A 13639-nucleotide genomic window follows, 5' to 3' on the forward strand; every position below is an offset into this window, starting at 1 on the left:
TAGTAAGACCCAGACCTTTATTTATTTATTTATTTCAAATATTTGTATCCCATCCTTCTCAACCCCTGAGGGGGGGACTCAAGAAGGCTTACATCCGGCAGCAGTTCGATGCCAGTACACACAACAAAAAAATGTAACACAAATTGACATTAATTAAAACAATAATCCAACAATATCCAATTAAAAACATTTCTAACAGCAATATAACCACATGCAAACCCACTTCAGCATCCAGGGTTCTAGTTCGAAGCCTGTACCTAATAATAATAATAATAATAATAATAATAATAATAATAATAATAATAATAATAATGACAACTTTATTTGTTACCCCGCCACCATCTCCCCAATGGGGACTCGGAGCGGCTTACATGAGGCCAAGCCCAAATGACAATTACAATAAAGAAAACCAAAAACACAAACCGAAAACGCGAACAATAAACAATAACATCATAGTTAAATAAAACACATGAATACATAACAATATCCGTCCTTATGAATCATTGCGATTACCTGTTAAGCCTGCTACCCAAATACCTGGTCCCAGAACGATGATTTGAGCTTCTTCCTAAAGGACAGGATAGATTGAGCTGACTGAATTTCACTGGGGAGTCTGTTCCATAGATGAGGGGCTACCACCGAGAAGGCCCTATCTCTCATCCTCGCCAAACGCGCTTGCGAAGGAGGCGGGATTGAGAGCAGGGTTTCCCCGGACGATCTTAGAGTCCAAGGTGGATTGTAGAGGGAGAATCTTTACTCCTTCCTCCCTTCTTGTCTTTCCTCACATGACCACTAACATTGTGAATGTAATGAATTCCTATTTTGCTTCCCACAGTCCCAGAGGCCATCCCTGAGAACTTGGCTGTTGAAGTCCTGAACAGCACCACCATCAAACTTTCTTGGATCCTGCCCAACAGAGAGAAGATTTTTGGTCACCTCAAGGGGTTCCAGGTCAGGCAGCTTTTGTATGTTGTTGGTAAAAATAAAATAAAAATAATTATCACAGAGTATATTTAAAACATCCAGTGATACTCTGGAACAATCATTGCATGTTAATAAATTCAGCTAATAGGGAAATTGTGCAAATGGCCATAATTTACAGAAGTTGCTTAATGCAGATGTTCACATTGCAGAATCTTTATTTTATTGCTGATTTGTTATTGTTATAATGTTTTCACTTTATTTGTCGTGTCAGGGCAACCAGTCAATTATATTACATTTCTAACAGAACAAAGCAAACAAACAGAAAAAATACAAAATTTGTGAGTTTGGTAGTTGGTTAAATGTCCTTTGACCAGTATCTGGCCACTTGGAGTGCTTCTGGTGTTGCTGCAAGAAGGTCCTCCATTGTGCAAGTGGCAGGGCTCAGGTTGCATTGCAGCAGGTGGTCAGTGGTTTGCTCCTCTCCACACTCGCATGTCGAGGATTCCACTTTGTAGCCCCATTTCTTGAGGTTGACTCTGCATCTCGTGATGCCAGAGTGCAGTCTGTTCAGCGCCTTCCAAGTCGCCCAGTTTTCTGTGTGCCCAGGGGGGAGTCTCTCATTTGGTATCAGCCATTGGTTGAGGTTCTGGGTTTGAGCCTGCCACCTTTGGACTCTCTCTTGCTGAGGTGTTCCAGCGAGTGTCTCTGTAGACCTTAGAAAACTATTTCTAGATTTAAGTCATTGACCTGCTGGCTGATACCCAAACAGGGGATGAGCTGGAGATGTCTCTGCCTTGGTCATTTCACTATTGGTTGCTACTTCCCGGCGGATGTCAGGTGGTGTAATACCAGTTAAGTATTGTAATTTCTCCAGTGGTGTAGGGCGCAGACACCCCGTGATAATGCAACATGTCTCATTAAGAGCCACATCCACTGTTTTAGTGTGGTGAGATGTGTTCCACACTGGGCATGCGTACTCAGCAGCAGAGTAGCATAGCGCAAGGACAGATGTCTTCACTGTGTCTGGCTGTGATCCCCAGGTTGTGCCACTCAGTTTTCGTATGATATTGTTTGTAGCACCCACTTTTTGCGTGATGTTCAGGCAGTGCTTCTTGTAGGTAAGAGCCCGGTCCAGAGTGACTCCCAGGTAATTGGGTGTGCTGCAATGCTCCAGTGGGATTCCTTCCCAGGTAATCCTCAGAGCTCGGGATGCTTGTCTGTTCTTAAGGTGAAAGGCACATGTCTGTGTTTTAGATGGGTTGGGGATCAGCTGGTTTTCCCTGTAATAGGCAGTAAGAGCACCTAGAGCTTCGGAGAGCTTCTGTTCTACCATCTTAAAGCTCCCTGCTTGAGCGGTGATGGCACGATCATCAGCATAGATGAAACTCTCTGTCCCTTCTGGCAGTGGCTGGTCATTTGTGTAGATGTTGAACATGGATGGAGTAAGCATGCTCCCCTGAGGCAAGCCGTTCTGTTTCCGCCATCTGCTTCTCTGGCTCTGGAACTCGAACAAAAAGCTCCTGTTTTGTAGCAGGTTTCCTATGAGGCGAGTGAGGTGGTTTTCACTAAATGGTAAGCATATTCATGACCATATCAGGACCTCAGGAAAACTAAGAATGAGGTGGCCAATTTTCAGATTTTATCTTTAAACCAGAATAAAATTGCCTTTTTCTTGTGTTTCCCTCTTCCCTCTTTAATTACTACTGTTCCCTTTTAAATGCCTTGTGCAAATGGAGAGGCATTCTACCCGGTTATCCTTTTATTAAAAACCAAAAAGCCACAAACTGCCAGCTGTGAGCAGGGTGAATCATGGCTCGGAGGCACCTCTTTATCAAGTCATTAAACAAAAATAAGGAGTTCCCCTTGGGAGCTCCTCTGCACATGGCTGGAGCCACCTTGCCTGAAGGATGTCAGGACTGAGATAATGTTGAGAGCTGCAGAATTGTCAGTAAATAATATCCTCCCTCTCTCCTTCTTCGGCCTTTCTGCTTCAACCAGGTGTACATCTTCTGGCTGGGAACCATAGCAGACCGCAGCCGTCGGCAGGCCCATGCTCACACTCACTCACACAGGAAAGTGCTGATTGAGGGAGATGTGTCTGAAATCATCCTGGGGGACTTCAGGCCGTGGAGCCGACACCGGGTTCAGATGTCTGTGCTCAATGGAAGGGGAGAGGGCCCGCACAGTGAGGTCATAGAATTTGGCACACCCGAGGGAGGTAAGAAACCAGAGTCCCGTCTTCCTCAGACTTCTCAAGCATATGACTTCTCCCTAATTGTACATTGTGAATCTTTCCATAACAGTGTTTCTCAACCTTCCTAATGCCGCAACCCCTTAATACAGGTCCTCATGTTGTGGTGAACACCCCAACCATAACATTATTTTATTGCGACTTCAGAACTCTAATTTTGCTACTGTTATGAATTGTAATGTAAATATCTCATTTGCAGGATGTATATTCATTCACTGGACCAAATTTGGCACAAATACCCAATACGCCCAAAACTGAACACTGGTGGAGTTTGGGGAAAATAGACCTTGACATTTGGGAGTAGTAGTTGCTGGGATTTACAGTTCACCTACAATCAAAGAGCATTCTGAACCCCACCAATGATAGAATTGGGCCAACTTCCCACACAGAACCCTCGTGACCAACAGAAAATACTGTTGGTATAACAACCTAGGCCAGCTGGTCTTTGGCGACCCCTCTGACACCTCTCGCGACCCCCTCAGGTGTCCCGACCCCCAGGTTGAGAAATGCTGATTTACAGTATTTATATTCCGCCTTTCTCACCCTGCAGGGGACTCAGGGCAGATTACAATGTACACATACATGGCAAACATTCAGTGCCATAGACACACAACACATATAGACAGACAGTCAGAGGCTATTTAACCTTACAATTTTTTGGCCACCAGGGGAGCTGTCACTTCACCATTCATCTGAGACACTGATGAAGTACTTTCCGTATTCCCTGCATGTTTTGATGGAGATTTTTTATGGCCTCGTAAATTTCTTAAATTAGCCTCCCCACACATAGGTGGTACCTCAATTTCCTACTTGACAGATGCAACTGTCTTTAGGGTTGCAAAGGTTGGCAACAAGCTACACAAATTGACCGGAAGCTCACTCCGACCTAGGCTGGCTTCAAACTCACGACATTTCCATCAGTAGTGATCTTAATGCAGCTGACACCCAGCCAGCTGCGCCACAATCCCAGTGCTTACACAACTTGTGCTTACACTCTGGAAATTACCATATTTCATTACATAACAGTTGTACTCTCCCCGCTTTTTTGGCTGAAAAGGAGGAGCAGTGGATGTGATGAAAAAATAATTCTAGCTATGGGGCTTCACTCAGCCAGCAGTCAACTGAAGCCTCGTAGCTGGAAAGGGGGCAAGCATGTGGGTAAGTGAAGCTTCACTTGCCTGCATGCCCTCCCTTTTGGAAAAGAAAGAGTACAGGGACTTGGGTGAACCACTTGCCCACATCACCTTATTTTCTTTCCTTTCCTTTCCCTTCCTTTCAAGGTGTAGGCTTCCATCTGAGTGAAGCCCCTTTGATAGAAAGGGGGTGAATACATGCGTGAGTGAATGAAGGGTACAACTATTGTGTCATGAAAGCAAAAATACTATTTGGGGGACCAAAAAAGGGTGTGTGACTATCACACGGTGGCAACTATGATGTGATGAAATATGGTAGATAATATGTCTCCATGTGTCCTTCCTCTCTTTCCTTCTCTTCCTCCTTGAATAGTTCCTAGCCGGCCTAAATCCCTTCATATGGAATTCTTGTCAAACACAACAGTGACCTTGGAATGGACACCACCCACATTTCCCAATGGGAAACTACAGAGATACATATTGTCATACCAGCAAGGTGAGTCTGTGTGCCAATTTTTGGTTTAGGGGAGTGGGGCTGTGGACTTAAGTACCTTGTAAAATTATGGCTTTTCAGTAGTTAAGAGATTGTAAATTGGCTTATGATCTTGTTGCTTCTGGAAAATCACACTTAGGAACATTATTCATTGAATGTAGGCTTAAAGTCTGCCTTCTCAGTCTGGCAGCACTCCAGAGAAAGATTATAATCAAAATACTGCAGAGTTGGGTGCTGGGACAAGTCTGCAGCACTCTTTTATTTACAGTTAGCTTGTTCTTTACAGATAAAATGAAATAGTAGGATACTGGTCCCAGTGGATATTATATAGAAAAGATACTTAGCAATCAGAGCAAGAGAAGAGTACGAGAAAAGTCCCTGCTACAGCAATGCAAATACACCCTGAGCAGAGCAGATCACAATTCATAGAATCATAGAATCATAGAATCAAAGAGTTGGAAGAGACCTCATGGGCCATCCAGTCCAACCCCCTGCCAAGAAGCAGCAATATTGCATTCAAATCACCCCTGACAGATGGCCATCCAGCCTCTGCTTAAAAGCTTCCAAAGAAGGAGCCTCCACCACACTTCGGGGCAGAGAGTTCCACTGCTGAACGGCTCTCACAGTCAGGAAGTTCTTCCTAATGTTCAGATGGAATCTCCTCTCTTGTAGTTTGAAGCCATTGTTCCGCGTCCTAGTCTCCAAGGAAGCAGAAAACAAGCTTGCTCCCTCCTCCCTGTGGCTTCCTCTCACATATTTATACATGGCTATCATATCTCCTCTCATCCTTCTCTTCTTCAGGCTAAACATGCCCAGTTCCCTAAGCCGCTCCTCATAGGGCTTGTTCTCCAGACCCTTGATCATTTTAGTCGCCCTCCTCTGGACACATTCCAGCTTGTCAATATCTCTCTTGAATTGTGGTGCCCAGAATTGGACACAATATTCCAGATGTGGTCTAACCAAAGCAGAATAGAGGGGTAGCATTACTTTCTTAGATCTAGACACTATGCTCCTATGGATGCAGGCCAAAATCCCATTGGCTTTTTTTGCCGCCACATCACATTGTTGGCTCATGTTTAACTTGTTGTCCACGAGGACTCCAAGATCTTTTTCACACGTACTGCTCTCGAGCCAGGCGTCCCCCATTCTGTATCTTTGCATTTCATTTTTTCTGCCAAAGTGGAGTATCTTGCATTTGTCACTGTTGAACTTCATTTTGTTAGTTTTGGCCCATCTCTCTAATCTGTCAAGATCGTTTTGAATTCTGCTCCTGTCCTCTGGACTATTGGCTATCCCTCCCAATTTGGTGTCGTCTGCAAACTTGATGATCATGCCTTCTAGCCCTTCATCTAAGTCATTAATAAAGATGTTGAACAGGACCGGGCCCAGGACGGAACCCTGCGGCACTCCACTTGTCACTTCTTTCCAAGATGAAGAGGAAGCATTAGTGAGCACTCTCTGTGTCCGTCCACTTAACCAATTACAGATCCACCTCACCGTAGTTTTGCCTAGCCCACATTGGACTAGTTTCTCCTGTCCCATCTCCTTGATGTTCTGCTTCTATTACTGTAGCCTAGGACTCCTTGTCAATTGAGTCCTAGCAGCAAATCTATGTGTATTGCTGCAGAAAGTATGGAACGAACCCCTGGCAGAAGTGCGGTTGCAGTAGGCAATGAAGGGCCTTCTTCCATGTCCTAATCATAATCTTTATTTATACCCGGAGAGTTACCCTGTGCTGAGAAGCAGTGAAAGGAGTGAAGGAGGGAAAGGGAGTAAGGGTGAGTCCAGGATCACACCCAAGCTGCGAACCTGCGTCCCAATATGGCCCCAATATGTTTTCAATATACAGTGCTGAGATCAACTACTTGAAGTGAGAGAGACGTGATTTAGAAAAATGAATTCCCAATCATTACATGTCCCAAAAGCCCTGTCTATAGAGAAAAACCTTGCTTGCTAGAAACTGCTGATGCATAGTAAAGGTTAGCAAAGAGAAAGAATGATTGATCTCTGTGTTCTTTGTTCAGTAAAAGATACAAGTAGTAAGTCACTCCCTCACTTCCTTGATTTTCCCAGCCGTAGAAGAAATGCAACTTGCACATAGATAAGCCAACCTGACGTTCAACAACTCAGGGTCAGAGATTTCAACAGAACCATTGTTATAGGCTTTTGCTGTCAGTAACATAGAAGAACCAATAAGATTCCTAATTGTCTGACATAACCAATGAGATGATTGATTTCTATGTACCAATCAAACTGTTTTAATGAAAGTCATAAATAATCAATGCAACGAACTTTAGGTTGGACAAACCCCTTTATTGCATTTCTATATGCATGTTTGTCACTATTGCTTCAGCTGCGCAATAAATAGCATTTTTGCAGTTTTAAAGATTCAACTTTCATGGTATCCTTCCTCGCCCTCCTTGGGAAGGGGCAATCTGCTCTTGGATTTTGGATTTGTGGATTATCTTGGTCATTTTTGCCCCTACAGAAGGAGGGGTAGGAACCAAGAGGCAGGGAGTGCAAGGCTACTATTTCCATTTTAGCAACAGGCATTTAGAGTTTTCAGCCAGAGAGAGCCTCTGGTGCCTTATCAATCTATAGGTAGCAATGGATGGTAAAATATGCAGCCATGGCAGTTAAAATAGATTTGTGGCACTTTAAATGCCAAATGTCAGGACTCCTGATAAAGGGAGACGTAGGTCTGGAATCTAGCTACCCAGACTATGGAAGAAATTATTATTTTACTGACACAAAAACACAGTATGTCACAGCAAATGAAATATATGCTGGATTTTGTATCACAAAATCACAAGTCGAACACTTCCCAAGCATCTAGGACTGTGAAATATATTTTCTTCTTCTTCTTCTTCTTCTTCTTCTTCTTCTTATTATTATTATTATTATTATTATTATTATTATTATTATTAGAAACACAACAAGATGAGTCCACAGCAGACAAGATCACTGTTGTACTGGATCACACATCGGACACTTCCCAAGTGTCTAGGACTGTGTGATGTATCGGCGAATAATGCATGCAGATCCCAGTAAAGTGGTCTCCTGCAGCTGGCAGATGATAATTTTGTCAGCGCCAATTGTGTTTAAGTGCAGGCCAATGTCTTTAGGCACTGCACCCAGTGTGCCGATCACCACTGGGACCACTTTGACTGGCTTGTGCCAGAGTCTTTGCAGTTCGATCTTTAAATCCTCATATCATGTCAGCTTTTCCAGTTGTTTCTCTTCAATCCTGATGTCACCTGGGATTGCGACATCGACGATCCATCCTTTGTTTTTTAACACAATCGTGAGGTCAGGAGTATTATGCTCCAAACTCTGTCTGTGTGAATCCAGAAGTCCCAGAGGAGTTTAGCGTGTTCATTCTCTGTAACTCTTTCTGGCTTGTGATCCCAGCCTCTTCTCATGGCTTGACAATTACAGCAAAAACACTACAAATAAACACACTAAAATGTACACCCATAAAAGTTCCATACAGAAACTTATTTCTATGAAATACATTGCCATCATGTAAATGTGGAATTACAAAAAACTACAGAAAGGAGATTCCACCTGAACATTAGGAAGAACTTCCTCACTGTGAGAGCTGTTCAGCAGTGGAACTCTCTGCCCCAGAGTGTGGTGGAAGCTCTTTCTTTGGAGGTTTTTAAACAGAGGCTGGATGACCATCTGTTCAGTGTGCTTTGAATGCAATTTTCCTACTTCTTGGCAGGAGGTTGGACTGGATGGCCCATGAGGTCTCTTCGAACTCTATGATTCTGTGATTCTATATGCCATTTTTGCAGGGGTATGACTGTATGAAAGGATTCTATAGGAGTTTATATTGTAGTATTCGTATGTACGATTCATTAAGGGCACAATGATTTTATACGCATGTGTGCATCCACACATTCCTTAATTCACTAATTGTTAAAGCCTGTTTTGGTGATTCTGGCAGAAGCAATTCTATGATGATTGATACCCGGTATTGCACCACCTGACATCCGCTGGGAAGTAGCAGCCAATAGTGAAAGGACCAAGGCAGAGAAATCTCCAGCTCATCCCCTGTTTGGGTACCAGCCAGCATATCAACGACTTAAATCTAGACATAGTTTTCTAAGATCTTCTACAGAGACACTTGCTGGAACACCTCAACAAGCAAGAGTCCAAAAGTGGCAGGCTCAAACCCAGAACCTCAACCAATGGCTGATACCAAATGAGAGACTACCCCCTGGGCACACAGAGGACTGGGCGACTTGGAAGGCGCTGAACAGACTGCGCTCTGGCACCACGAGATGCAGAGCCAACCTTCAGAAATGGGGCTACAAAGTGGAATCCTCGACATGAGAGTGTGGAGAGGAGCAAACCACTGACCACCTGCTGCAATGCAACCTGAGCCCTGCCACATGCACGATGGAGGACCTTCTTGCAGCAACACCAGAAGCACTCCAAGTGGCCAGATACTGGTCAAAGGACATTTAATCAACTACCAAACTCACAAGTTTTGTATTTTGTCTGTTTGTTTGCTTTGTTCTGTTAGAAATGTAATATAATTGACTGGTTGCTCTGACTCGACAAATAAAACCCTGTATAAAATGACTGTATTTCCAAAAATCTCTTGCTAAGATTTGTTGTCACTTGCATAAGAGTGCAAAGTCCTACATCACACAATGCAACAGTTTTCTCTGCCTTTTTCATGGTTTGCATTTATTTTTCAAAAACCTGTCACAGTCTGGGGGCAGGAATTTCCTTTTGTTTCTTTTTGCTTCTGGAAACAAGAAGGAAGAACAGGCATTGGCTGAGACTCTACTCTAAAGTGGGAAGAGTCCCAGTGACCGGCTCGCCTCATCCTATGCTCTGAAGCGGGTCATTTCTTAGCAACACACATGCATTCCCCAAGGAGACGTCTCTCTCTAGTGCAAATCTCTTTTGGAAAGGCTCCAAGGAAGGAGATTCTCCGGTTGCCCAAAACAGCTTGCCTCTTCTCTGGTTGCATAGCACAGTTATAACTTGGTGGGATTTTCTTCCTTCCTTCCTTTTTGAAATGCCTTAGACAGTTTGTTCTACAAAGTATCCCAGCAATAAAGGAAGCACATGGCAGAAACCAGATTTTATAAAATGTGTGTGTGTGGGAGTATGTTTGTGTATGTGAAACACTCTGACATTCTTCATATTCTTTGGCTGGTGAATTGTGCTAGTTGTTTTCAACATTTGGATCTTCTGGGTGGTTTTGGACAGAATCGTAGAATTGTAATGCTGGAAGAGGGCAACAAGGACTAGTTAGTCCAGCCCCTGCTTTCAGGAATACACAGTGAGCATTCAAAAAAGATGTCCATACAACCTTGGCTTCAAGATCTCCCAAGATGAAGGACCCATCACCCTCCAAGACAGTCTATTCCACTGTTGGACTGCTCATCAGTCAGGGATTCTGGGTGCTGAAGTCTAAAAGGAGAATCAAAGGCTGCTCTGTGCTAGCTACTTCCTATTGAATGTAGAATCATAGAATCAAAGAGTTGGAAGAGACCTCGTGGGCCATCCAGTCCAACCCTTTGCCTAGAAGCAGGAATATTGCATTCAAAGCACCCCTGACAGATGGCCATCCAGCCTCTGTTTAAAAGCTTCCAAAGAAGGAGCCTCCACCACACTCCAGGGAAGAGAGTTCCACTGCTGAATGGCTCCCACAGTCAGAAAGTTCTTCCTCCTGTTCAGATGGAATCTCCTTTCTTGTAGTTTGAAGCCATTGTTCCATGTCCTAGTCTCCAGGGAAGAAGAAAACAAGCTTGCTCCCTCCTCCCTGTGGCTTCCTCTCACATATTCATACATGGATGTGAAAGGATGTCATAAAGAAGAGGGAGCAGGCTTGTTTTCTGCTGCCCTGGAAACTAGGACTCAATGGAGCAGTGGGTTCAAATTACAGGAAAGGAAAGTCCACCTGAACATTAGGAAGAACTTTCTGACTGGGTTGTTGTAGGTTTTTCGGGCTGTATGGCCATGTTCTAGAAGTATTCTTTCCTAACGTTTCACCTGCATCTGTGGCAGGCATTCTCAGAGGTTGTGAGGATGCCTGCCACAGATGCAGGTGAAACATCAGGAGAGAATGCTTCTAGAACATGGCCATACAGCACGAAAAACCTACAACAACCCAGTGATTCTGGCCATGAAAGCCTTCGACAATACAACTTTCTGACTGTAAGAGTTGTTCAGTAGTTGAACTCTCTGCCTCAGAGTGTGGTGAAAGCTCCATCCTTGGAATGGCTGGATGGCCATCGGTCTGGGATACTTTGTGCTTTTCCTGCATGACGGGGTTGGACAAGATGGCTCATGTTGTCTCTTCCAACTCTCTCCGATCATCTGGAGAGGCCCTGCTCACGATCCCACCTGCGTCGCAAGCACGATTGGTGGGGACGAGGGACAGGACCTTCTCCGTGGTGGCCCCCTGACTCTGGAACTCTCTCCCCAAGGACATCAGACAAGCCCCAACATTGGCAGTCTTTCGGAAGAGCTTGAAGACATGGTTGTTCCAGTGTGCCTTCCCAGAATAGGAAACTCCAAGCATCATGTCCCAAATGCACTTTACTAGAGATTTAAGATTGTCTGCACATCGCACTTATCTCCAAAATTCTATCTATTTCACCTGTCATGCCCAGCATTTTGGAATTTTTAATCATTACATTGGCCCGGCCTTAGTTTTAAATGTGTCATGGTGTTATTGTTTAATATTAATTGCTATTGTTTTAATGTTTATTGCTTATTTTATGAGTTTATTTATTGTTGTATTTGTTATGCTGTTGTTTTCTGATGTATTGGGCCTCGGCCTCTTGTAAGCCGCACCGAGTCCTTCGGGAGATGTTAGCAGGGTATAAATAAAGGTTTATTATTATTATTATTATTATTAGACTACTTCTACTGTATGATTCTATGATTTGTGAAGCTTACCATGACTATTGCCTACTTAGCAAAAGGATTGGTGTGGTTTGTGTATTGCCGGAGCCTTGTTCATTAATGCATCTACCTTTCTTTGCTCTCTTGTGCTCAGCCAACCAGACCTCTAATCAGACCAACATGGGCTTTGTTAGTGGTATCACCATCCCCGCCACTCAACTCATGTTCAACGTCAGTGACCTGGACCCCTACACTCCTTACAATTTCTATCTGTCGGCAGAAACCAGACAGGGACCAGGAGATCCCTATATTCTGCAAGAACACGCAATTCGTGAGTTAGGTAAGAAAAGCCCTCCGCATTCTTCCACCAAGATTGGGATGGTGGCTTTTTCTTTGGGTGGGATTCCGTTTTAGCAGAAGGTACTCCAAACACTGACAAAATAAGTAAAGCAGGTCTGTAGGGAGCTGTGTGAGCCTGGAAGTTCCTCACAGTCTTTTCCGGAAAGAGGGTGTGATTTCAGGGATGGGGTTGTTTTGCTGGTTGGGGAAAAGGGGCAACTTGCATGTCAAGAAGGTTATTTTCCTCCATATTTAGTCTCGAAGTTAACGGAAGAAGTTTTGAGAGCTGTGCTTCTTTTTATTCAGTGCCGTCTTGCAGCTGAAAAGCAATGGAGACCCTCTGTTCCCTCCTCCGGGTTGAAAGGGTCCAAATTGGCATTAGGCAGAGCTTTATTGGGGTGCTTTTCAAACAAGGCTTTTGTGTGATAATCACTGTGCCTCATTCGCAGACTTTTATGGGAGAGTCCAGAGGGTGTCATCTTCCATTTGTGACTCTCCCGCATTTTTCCACTGCTGGGGCTCTCCAGATGTGCTGGACTACAACTCCCATCATCCCCAGGGCAGAAGAGCAGTGCACAGATAGGATCATAGAGTAACCTCTCCAAATGTGTTGTGGTGATTTTGGTCCTGCCTTGATTGTATTGTTCTTCTGTGTGGGAAGCCTCAGACGGGACTTAAGTTTCGAAGGGAAATCACTAAAATGTTAATAAACACCTTCTCCCCCATCCCTGTCCCCGTCCCATTTCCGCTCTGCCTCCGTGGCCAGTGAACCTGTCCTTGGTGAACATCACTTTGGGTGACGTACGGGAGAACTCGACCACTATCTTCTGGACCACGCGTCAGAATCAGCGAGATGTGGAGTTTACAGTCCATATTATGAGCAAGACTGGTAAGCAGAGAAATGGGGCTATGTGGGTGGGAGTCTCTTCTCAAAGTGTTCTTCATGCTTGGAGCTTGGTAAAGTTGTTTAGACTACAATTCTCATAATCCCCTAGCCTACGTGACTGCAGTTCTGTGTACGAACCCACACGATCTCTTCGACCATCTAGTGAGGCCCTGTTCGCACTCCCACCTCCTTCGCAGGCGCGATTGGTGGGAACGAGGGAGAGGGCCTTCTCGGTGGTGGTCCCCCAACTCTGGAACTCACTTCCCAAGGATATCAGACATGCCCCAACTCTGGCAGTCTTTAGGAGGAGCCTGGAAACGTGGTTGTTCCAGTGTGCCTTCCCAGAATAAGGAAAACTCTTAGCAATATGCCCTCAAAATGCACTTTACCATTGATTTAGGACTGACTGCGTTCCCTCATTTCTCTTTGAAAAACCCTATCCCAGTTATATTCTACCTTGTTCATGCTCAGCATTATTTTTAAAATTTGAAATTATTACATTTGGCCTGGCCATAGATTTTTAAATGCTTGTGTGTTACTGTTATTGTTACTGTGATTTATATTAATTGTTGTATTGATTTTTTTCTTTTGTTATTGCTTTTGTTTATTGATGTACTGTGGTCTTGGCCTCATGTAAGCTGCACCGAGTTCCTTGGGGAGATGGTAGGGGGGTATAAATAAATTATTATTATTATTATTATTATTATTATTATTGCCTGTGCAGAAACTGTGCATAG

At 44.1% G+C, this 13639-nt stretch overlaps 1 protein-coding gene across 1 annotated transcript in view; it reads left to right on the top strand.

Moving 5' to 3' along the window:
- L1CAM (L1 cell adhesion molecule) overlaps positions 1–13639 on the top strand; it is a 214721-nt gene that overhangs the window by 170626 nt on the left and 30456 nt on the right. Inside the window, exons 20-24 of the mRNA XM_067464195.1 lie at positions 836–951; positions 2923–3142; positions 4682–4804; positions 11832–12017; positions 12783–12905. Of these exons, the coding sequence (XP_067320296.1) occupies positions 836–951; positions 2923–3142; positions 4682–4804; positions 11832–12017; positions 12783–12905 (768 nt within the window). The remainder of the gene's footprint in view (positions 1–835; positions 952–2922; positions 3143–4681; positions 4805–11831; positions 12018–12782; positions 12906–13639) is intronic.

The sequence above is a fragment of the Anolis sagrei genome, chromosome 2 (assembly GCF_037176765.1).
Source record: "Anolis sagrei isolate rAnoSag1 chromosome 2, rAnoSag1.mat, whole genome shotgun sequence".
NCBI classification, from domain to species: domain Eukaryota; kingdom Metazoa; phylum Chordata; class Lepidosauria; order Squamata; family Dactyloidae; genus Anolis; species Anolis sagrei.